Source organism: Equus caballus, chromosome 15 (genome assembly GCF_041296265.1).
Source record: "Equus caballus isolate H_3958 breed thoroughbred chromosome 15, TB-T2T, whole genome shotgun sequence".
NCBI lineage: Eukaryota > Metazoa > Chordata > Mammalia > Perissodactyla > Equidae > Equus > Equus caballus.
Genome location: NC_091698.1, coordinates 90270361 through 90279778, shown reverse-complemented (window position 1 = coordinate 90279778; position 9418 = coordinate 90270361). Strand labels below are relative to the sequence as shown.

At 61.5% G+C, this 9418-nt stretch overlaps 1 protein-coding gene across 1 annotated transcript; it reads left to right on the top strand.

Moving 5' to 3' along the window:
• Positions 1–4544: 4544 nt before the first annotated feature.
• On the top strand, positions 4545–8522 carry GDF7 (growth differentiation factor 7). Its single transcript, XM_023619450.2, has 2 exons — positions 4545–5018; positions 7421–8522. Exons 1-2 carry the CDS (start codon positions 4625–4627, stop codon positions 8383–8385), a joined length of 1359 nt encoding a protein of 452 aa, XP_023475218.2. The 5' UTR covers positions 4545–4624; the 3' UTR covers positions 8386–8522.
• The last annotated feature ends 896 nt before the right edge of the window (positions 8523–9418 follow it).

Here is a 9418-nt window from a genome sequence, read left to right as displayed (position 1 = left end):
TGGGTGTGGCAGGAGATGCTTGCTGGAGGCTGATCAGGCTGCAGCTGGGACTGGGCCAAGTTCCAGTGCCTGAAAGTCATTCAAGGAGGCTCTAGCTGGCAGAACCCGAGATTCACTTCCCAAGTGGCATCAACCCAGTGTGCCAGGCTCATGTTCCCAGGTGACATGTAAACTCCCACAGCAAAGGTGCTTTGAGAGCTGTTGTGGCTCTCACAGGCACGGCAGGAAGAACTTCTTCACATTCAGAGCTATCAGAAGGCTGCCTGGGATAGGGAGCTCCCCATCTCTGCAGGCAGGCAAGCACAGCCTTAGCAGAAATTTGTTATGGCTCAGGCGTAACATGGAAAGCTGGCCTAAATAACCCAATAGGTTCTTTCTGATCCTGGGGTTCTATGACCTGAATCAGAGGCCTGGTGCTCAGAGAAAGCAAACAGCTGCAAGGGATGCATGAGCAGCACAGTGCTCTCCAAGAGAAGGATTTGGGGGTGAGAATGTGGGAACCACCCCTCCCTACCCAAGTCAAGAAACACCCACCCCCAGCCAGGCTGCTTGTACCTTCCTCCTCCTATTGGAGCCAATCTCACCTGTCTCTCTGAGAAAATGACAGCTGGAGCCTGGAGTTCTGGATGTGGAGGGTGGGGGGCGGGGAGGTCATCAGACTGATGAAGAATAAGTTAGAACTTTCAGTCCTTAGTTTTCTCCCTGCCTTCTCTGAACTTCCCACGCCTGCCTCTGTTTCTCATCACCAGCCTCCCAGTGACTGCTGGGGCAACACAGAGAACAGAGGAATTTCCCTTCAAAATGCACTTAGCAGCACATTGAGCACAACTTCCAGGTCTCCAGGCAAGGAGCACCAGCTCCGTTCTGCCTGGCCCACCTACTAAAGGCTCCTCACATCCCCCAAGAGGAAGCCCCAATCGAGCCTTGGACGACCTGGTGTTGTGGGCCCCACAAGGGCCACCTGTTCATCAGCAGGCCTCAGCTTCACAGAGTCTCAGAGATGGAGGGGTGGGAGCTCCTGGTCTCAAGTTTTCTCTCTCACAAGGGCACCATCTTCACTCAGGACTGATGTTCCTTTATGGGCCTTGGGGAAGCCCTGGGTGGGGTATCCAGAATCCTGGGTCAAGCCAGGTCCTGCCTATGGGCCTGACTGGCTAGGCCACCAGGTCACATCACATAAACTAAGCAGTTGGACCACATGCTCTTGCTAGCCCATCCTGCTCTGAGCATCTGTGGCTTCTCGAGCCATGGGCAGGCCCTGCCGCTGGTGATGACAGACTGTGTTCAATGGCAGGTGTCCGGAGCTCCAGCTGACGGCAGCAGCAGGAAGGAGTCCTGGATGAGTCTTTCATGGTCTTCACCTGGACCTGAGAGTTCCTTTCTCTACCAAGAATTTTCCCGAGAGCTAGAGAGAAATGGCAGGAATATTCTGCTTTTCCACCGGGGTGGGGGAGGGTGTTGCAGACCAAGCCCCTCACACTCCCACCTCCCCTTTGGGTAGCCAAGGGTTGGGCAAAGACAGTTGGTGACTCCAGGCTCTGTCACTCACTAGGTGACCCTGGGCAAGGTGTTGAATTTCTCTGTGACTCAACTTTCTTTGTCTATAAAATGGAAATAATAACATCTACCTCCCAGGATGCAGCAGCAGTGAGAGGATACGACAGGAGGTACGTTAAGCAGTTGGCCTGAGGCCCAGCACTCAGAGGAGAACAAGTGGTTACTATCATGGTTTAAGGGGAAGGAGAGGCACTCAACATGGCCCAGGCACTCCTGGGCCTCCCCCCTCTCCGGGCTTGGCTCCACAGTTTCCTCTGCGGACTAAAAAGCCTTCAGCCCTGGCTTCCCATCGCTCTGCTCCGAACCACCTGACAGAGCACTGTATATTCATGTGCATTTATGTGTTTACTGTCCATTCTGCCCTCATGTAAGCTCCATGCATTTGTCCGCTGCATTGCTGAATCCACAACACATGGGAGGCTACTGGCACAAAGTATTCACTGGAAAGAAGAAATGAATGGAGGGTTGGATAAATGAACAAGTGAATGACTGCCTCACTTTACAGACCAAGAAACACAGGTGAGAGCAGTTAAGTCCTGGTGGGAGTACACACACCAGTGGGCAGGGGCTCCAGTGACACCAGCCCGCCCGCAGGCAGTCTCCCCCAGAGCCTTCCAGTGCCTATAAGCTGCTTCCTTCCTGGACATCATCATCTTTGGGACCAGAACAGACTGGGATTTTGGGGGGAGGCACTGAGCCTCCTCTGTGGCCTGTTATCTTGGCCACACACAAACTTCCCGAGGTGAGAATCCTCCCATTTTACAGATGAAGAATTTCAGTCTCAAAGAAGCTAAGTGGCTTGCTTTCACAGGGACAGCAAGGGCACAGGGATTCCAAACCATCCCTAATTCCTAAACCGGAAGGTGGCCTCAGGGCAGGGGTATCATGGAATCAACAAACATTTATTTGGCACCCACTGCTTCAAGCCTGTGCCAGGACTCTCCCATTCTCTCCGTTAACACAGTCGGAGAAACTGAAGGGAGAGGATGCAAGGGACTTATGCGTGTCTGCAGGGGGAAAGGAGCCAAGAAAGACAGCAGGGCCCCAGCACCAGCTTCAGTGGAGAGACCGTGGCTGGGCAGGGAGAGCCTGAGGCTCTAGGCGGCATCTCTGCCAGACAGCCTGTGCGGTTCCTGCAGGGCGGCACTGTACCACCACCACCCAGAGAGGAAGACCTGTGGTCACGGCCTTGTCGCCGGCTCTGTATTCTCGGTCCCAAAGGCAGGGTGGCTTGATGCAGCCCTGGGTCATCCCAGCCTCACATCACCCTTCCTGCTCAGACCTCACGCTACTCTCCGGCCTTTCTTCTCCGCCTCCTGATCCGCCTGGGGTCCTCGAGGAGTGACACCTCGTCAGGCCTCTCCTCCCGCCCCTCTCCCGCTCCCCCATACGTCCTCAAGTGGTGAGTGGCCCAAAGTCCCAAGCTGAGCAGGCGCCGCGTATCCGCGGTGGCCGGGATGGCGACAACAGAGGAGCTCGCTTGGGACGAAGCAGCTGGTGCAGGGGAACTCGGGTGCCTGGGCCGCTGTCGGCCCAGGAGCTCCTTCGGCTGGGCCCCTTCCATGGGTCACAGCGCGGCGCAAGGGGGAGAAAGTCGGGACTCACTGGGCTTTGCGTCCTGTGGCATCGCGTTAACCCCTACCACACACTCCAAGGGACCATGACACATCGCCCGTTTAGATTTAGAGTTCGGTATCAAATGTAATTTTAAAGGAAAAGGACGCGCCTGCTCTGCTTCAGGGATCATTTCAGCTCAGGCCCTCCGTCTGCCTAACACCGGCTCGTCCATCCACTGTCTTCGGCGTCGTTCCCGCACTCGGTGGAGTAAGCCAAAACCCGCCGACGACCTCCCTCCCCTGCGCGTCTCCCTGAGAGGTAGCCTCCGAGACCTGCCCCTGCAGGCTGCGGACCCAAGTGCCCTGCCACCCGCGCAAGTGCGGTCTGAGGCGCTGCCGCCGCCAGGCGTCCTCTCCACCCAGCCCCTGCCCCTGAGAGAGCCGCGGCCCGGGAAGGAAGTACGGAGGCGCTACCCCGGGGCTCTTCGCTGCCCTCCCTTCTGGCTTCTGGCCGTGCCCCGACATACCCAGTAGCCCGTTTCAGTTAGCTGGCCTCTCTAGAAGGCGGGCGGAAAGTCATCACTTTCGACGCACGGATGAACTCGGAGGGCCACTCCCGCGCGGGAGGCCCCCTCATCATCCCGAGGCCTTCGTAATTCCTGCGCTCCTTTGAGATCTTGGCTCCGGCTTAAGGCGCGTTCCGCGCCTAGACCTTTGCTTTCCGATTGTCGGTCCACGTCCATGTGTCCTTCTGGCCTGCCCTTTCAGCCTCTCGCACTCTCTTCCCTATGGGTCCCTTCCCCTGCTCCGGCCGCCCGCTCCCATCTTTGGGGGTCTGTGGCAGGGTGGGGAATCGCCGAACCAAAGATCAAAAACGCGCCTTTGTGGCAACCCTGCTCGCCCCTGTGGCCTCTGTGCGCCCTTGTGGCCTTTCTGCGCGCCTTGGCCACCGGGTCGCGGCACGAACAGGCGGGGCCGAGCCCTTCCAACGCCCCACCTCTGGCGTCCGGGGCGTTCGCGGAGTAGGAGCGAGGAGGGGGCGGGTGCTTCTCCACAGGGGAGTGGGGAAGAAGCTGGGTGGATACGCACGATGCCCAGGAGCCTGTAACTCCGGAGGGCGCATTTGGCTCGGGCGCGTTTGGCTCGGGCGCAGCGTGGGAAGACGGGGGTCGCATTGCAGCGGGGAAGGGAGGCGGGGCCCTGGGTCGCGGCGGGAGCCTCTGGCCGCTATCACTCTCTTGTGAGAGTGGGGGCGAAGCGCTACGGTGGGGGGAGAAGCCTCCTGCCCTGGACTCTGCGTTAGGCCGGAGTGGGGGGCGCAGCGCTGCCACTAGAATGTTCAGCAGGGGGCGCTGCTCCAGGCGTTGGGCAGGGGTGGGGTGGGAGAGGAGGGGGGGCCGCGGCTTGCTGCGCACACTTCCCCCATTATTAAACATTATGTTCAAAAGGCGCCGGGGGACTTCCCGGAGCCACGGAGCCCGCGCCGCCCGCCCGCCTGGCCCACGGAGCCCATGGACCTGAGCGCGGCCGCCGCGCTGTGCCTCTGGCTGCTGAGCGCCTGCCGCCCTCGCGACGGACTCGAAGCGGCCGCTGTGCTGCGAGCGGCGGGGGCAGGGCCGGCCGGGAGTCCCGGGGGCGGCGGCGGTGGCGGCGGGCGGACCCTCGCCGCAGCTGCGGGTGCCTCCACTGGCCCGGCCGCCGCGGCCCCCGGGGCCCGCGCTGCGCGGCGCGCTGCCAGCTCCGGCTTCAGGAACGGCTCCGTGGTGCCGCACCAGTTCATGATGTCGCTTTACCGGAGCCTGGCCGGGAGGGCTCCGGCCGGGGCAGCCGCCGCCTCCACCTCGGGCTCTGGCCGCCACGGCCGCGCGGACACAATCACCGGCTTCGCAGACCAGGCGACCCAAGGTACTCACGTCTCTGCTGCGCCCGTCCAATCCTGTCCGGTCCCGGGCTGAGGCCACAGCCAGAGCCGTGCCCCTGCTCCTTTCCATTCGGGGCGCGGCCCCCGCACGTCCCAGCCTCAGGTGTTAGAAAGAAACTTCGCCAAGGCCCACGCACCCGAACCCGCTGCGCCTGGACTGTGGCGAGAGCCGCGGCAGCTCGCGGGGCCGTGCCCCAGAGGCCTGACCCGGTGCCTCTTTCAAGTGGCCCAGGCCCTGTCGGCTGGCAGGTCCCCTCGAGGAGGCAGGCTGAATTGGAGATCCGGAGAAGCAAGGAGGGGGTCCGGCCGAGAGGCACGGCGCAGTGGTAGTGGCGGCGGTTGCTTGGTTGCAGCCATCTCTGCAGCTCCTAGTCTCGTGGGGGCTGCACAAATTGGGGGAAACTCAGGGCAATGCAGGACAGAGGCAGGCACCAGACGAAAGTAAACGTCCCCGGAGAGGCTGGTGGCATCACGAGGTACGGGGAGGGCCCTTCTCCGCAGGCTGCGTCCGGTGGACTTAGTAGCTATGGGTGCCTGTGCCTTGTGCTGGGCCCCTGGGAGAGCCAGAGGTCGCAGACTCGGGCTGTGTGGGCAGGAGAGGAGGGCCAGCGACCGTCCAGGGACGCAGGCCTCTCTCGGACCAAGCGCCCCACGTTACTCCGCCCTGGGCCCTCCAAAGGTAGGACGTGGGTGAGGCTGCGGTGGTTGCTGTGTGTCATCTGGATTTTATTAATCTCTATTGAAGTCATTAAAGCAGACAGATAGGGAAAATTTAGCTAATTTCAGGCGGAAATGCAAGTAATTTCGGCCTTAATTCTATCCAGCCAGAGACGCAACATGGAAGGCAGGAGGGAAAGAAAGGGGAAAATTGTTGGAAAGTAAGCGCTGCCCCAGTCGGGCCTTGTCTGGGAGCCGCTGACTGGCTTACGCCCGGGACCCTTCCTGAGAGAGAAGGTTGACGACGGGTACCCACCCCCTCCAGCACACACACAACGCCTACACACAGATGGGCCCAAATGGCCCTCTAGTCCGGTGGGAACTTTCAAGCATTCTCTGAGGGCCTGGCGTGCCACCTAGACTGGATGCTGGGGTCCTCGTAGGAAGCCCGAGTCCTGATGTACGGGGCCAGGGACGGCCCCAGCCCTAATGCTGCTTTGCGGCTCCCGCGCCGTGGGAGAGGTGGGGTGTGCAGGGCCCTCAGCTGGCAGAGGCACTGCTGCGCTTAGGTCGTGTGAGGCCTGCCATAGCCTCGGCCTGAGCTAAATCCTTTCCTGGGGAGCTCCGTTTGGCTGGCAAGGCTAGTAAGGCCGCCTCTCCTTCGTCCCTCTGGAGGGTTGGGGGATACAGAATCGTGAGGGAGGGAAAGGCCGCAGGGGAAGCTCAGAGAAAGTGCTCCGCCAAGCAAGCCCTCGGGAGGAAGCAGTGGGGGAGGAGCGCTAGCCCAGCGCCTCTTCTATCTCCTTCCATCCCGAGCCACAAATTGGAGTACAGCTGCCTGAGGTCCCCGGAGGCCACCGGCAGCGCCAACACTTGGGACTTCAGGAATCGAGGTCCTGGCGTCGGCGGGAGGGTGAGCAAATCTCCAGTGGTGGGGGAAGACTGCGCAGTCTCTCCGAGTTTGGGGCAAAACGAAACCATATGAACCTCTTCAAAGGGAGCTCCTTATCTGCTGCTTGGTGGAATTTCAGTTCTTTTTTTCTGAGCCCAAAAAGGAAAAACTGCCCACGACCAGAAATAAAATCCCCACGCCGGAGATAAGTCATAAACGAGGGAAAGGATAAGCCTGAGAAGGGACCGGCGGGTCCTGGAGGCGCGTCCTCACACGGGCCGCTGCCCTCACTGAAGCGAGGCAGTCCCGGGACACCCCAAACCCTTCCCGGAAGGTTCCTTGCGCTCCTTCGCCACTTTCCCCCGTCCATCGGAGGTCGCGGAAACGCTGGGAGAAGCTGAGCCTGGAGTTCCCGATGGCGAGCAGCAGCGCTCGTGGCCATGACAACTTGGGGAGACAGGCCCCTATCTGGGCCTCAGTTCCCCTTCGGCGAAGCGAGGAGGGGAGGCTGGATGCACAAGAGGGGCTCTGCAGCCCAGCTGACGCGTCCCGCTTCTGGACGAATCGCAGGGCCCCAGCCTGCCTGGGAGACTGTGGCCGGCTGGAATGGCCAGGCTGGGCTGGGGAGGAGAGGGAGCAGAAGGAGCAGAGTTTCGCAGGGAATGAATTTTCCGTTTTCGCAGAGCTGCGACTCCGCAGCTCTCCCGGAGGCTCAGCAGGGCAATAATAAGTCCCCGTGTAGCTGCGCTGTTCGCAGTTAGGATGCGCCGCGGCCCGGAGTGCGGGCTCCACTCTCACTCCGCTCTTTCTCTCTCTGTCTCTGCCCGTCTCCTGCAGACGAATCGGCCGCCGAGACCGGCCAGAGCTTCCTATTCGACGTGTCCAGTCTCTCCGACGCCGACGAGGTGGTGGGCGCGGAGCTGCGCGTGCTGCGCCGCGAGTTTCCGGAGCCGAGCTCCGGCAGCGCGATTCCCCCGCCGCTGCTGCTGCTGCTGTCCACGTGCCCCGGCGCCGCCAGCGCGCCGCTCCTGCTGCACTCGCGAGCGGCCGAGCCCCTGGACGGTGCGCGCTGGGAGGTGTTTGACGTGGCGGACGCCGTGCGGCGCCACCGCCGGGAGCCGCGCGCCACCCGCGTGTTCTGCCTCTTGCTGCGCGCAGCGGCCGGGCCGGCGCGGGGCCCGCTGGCACTGCAGCTACTGGGCTTCGGCTCGCGGGGTGGAGGCGGGGCCGCGGCGGAAGAGCGCGCCCTGCTCGTTGTCTCCTCCCGCACACAGAGGAAGGAGAGCCTGTTCCGGGAGATCCGCGCCCAGGCCCGCGCGCTCGGGGCCCCGCTGGCCGCGGAGCCGCCGCCGGATCCGGGACCCGGCACCGGCTCGCCGACGGCGGTCATCGGAGGTCGCAGGCGGCGGCGGACAGCGCTGGCTGGGACGCGGGCGGCGCAGGGCAGCGGCGGGGGCGCGGGCCGGGGCCACGGGCGCAGGGGTCGGAGCCGCTGTAGCCGGAAGCCGCTGCATGTGGACTTCAAGGAGCTGGGCTGGGACGACTGGATCATCGCGCCGCTGGACTACGAGGCGTACCACTGCGAGGGCGTTTGCGACTTCCCGCTGCGCTCGCATCTCGAGCCCACCAACCACGCCATCATTCAGACGCTGCTCAACTCCATGGCGCCCGACGCGGCGCCTGCCTCTTGCTGCGTGCCTGCGCGCCTCAGCCCCATCAGCATCCTCTACATCGACGCCGCCAACAACGTGGTCTACAAGCAGTACGAGGACATGGTGGTGGAGGCGTGTGGCTGCAGGTAGCAGACGGGCCCGGCCGGGCCAGGGAGAGGGCAGCTGAGGACCCCTTGATGAAGAGCAGCTGTGGGCCAGGCCTGTCGTCACCGAGCGTGGATGCGCGTCGGACCATGGCCCCGCGCACTCACGGAGGAGGGAGAGCAGACGTTCACACTCACACCAACACTGGTTCACTTACGCACACATTTACCATGGACAGCATCTGAAAGACCTGGGAAGAGACGTCCTGCCGCTACTGAATGTCAAAGCCATGTGTACTCTGCAAACAGATCACCGCTGCACCCACTGCCCCCTTTTGGGGAGAGGATGGTGTTTGTGTTAATGTTACAATAACAGGCACTAAATCAGGTAGAAACGGGTTAGGGACTTGGGGGCTCCAGAATGGGTGAACTAAAGAGGTACTTGCTAAGTGCTGTCTCCCTGCTTTTTGTTTCTGGCCGAGTGGAGTGTGAGGCCTGGCCCGGCTGGGTGGTTGAGTTCCCCGTGTTGCACCTGGGACCGAGGGAAGGGCGGTAACGCCCTTTCTGAGGGTTTGCGTTGCACCGAGGCCATTTACTCCGGGAAGGAACTGCTCCTAAAGGCCTTCCCTTTTTTCTCTAACTTTGAAAATCTCACGTGCCCCCTCAGTTTTGAGAAGGAACATTTGTCCGAAAGAATGCATTGTGGTGCTTCCCAGCTCCCTGCAAAGATCAGCACCACTCTTTTTTATCAGTTCCAACTGGGAATGACCTAGAAAGTGGGAAAAAAATTTTTCTTTTGGAGGGGAGGCGAAACGGGGGGAGAGGCTTTAAACTGCGAGTCTGAGCTGACGTCAAATTGGGGATGAGGTAGCATCTGCCAGGTTCTGAAGCTCCAAGCCGGGCAGCCCGAGGTGGCAGCAGTGTCTTGGGGGCACTCAGAGGAAGCTAGTGCAATGGCTGGGAATGGGACAGGGGGATGGCTATGGCTCTTCCTAGAGACCTGCCACGAAGTTTTCCTGAGGAGCTGGCGAAGAGGCTCTAAGGGCTTGGAAGAGGCAGGGAGGTGTCCTGGGGCAGGC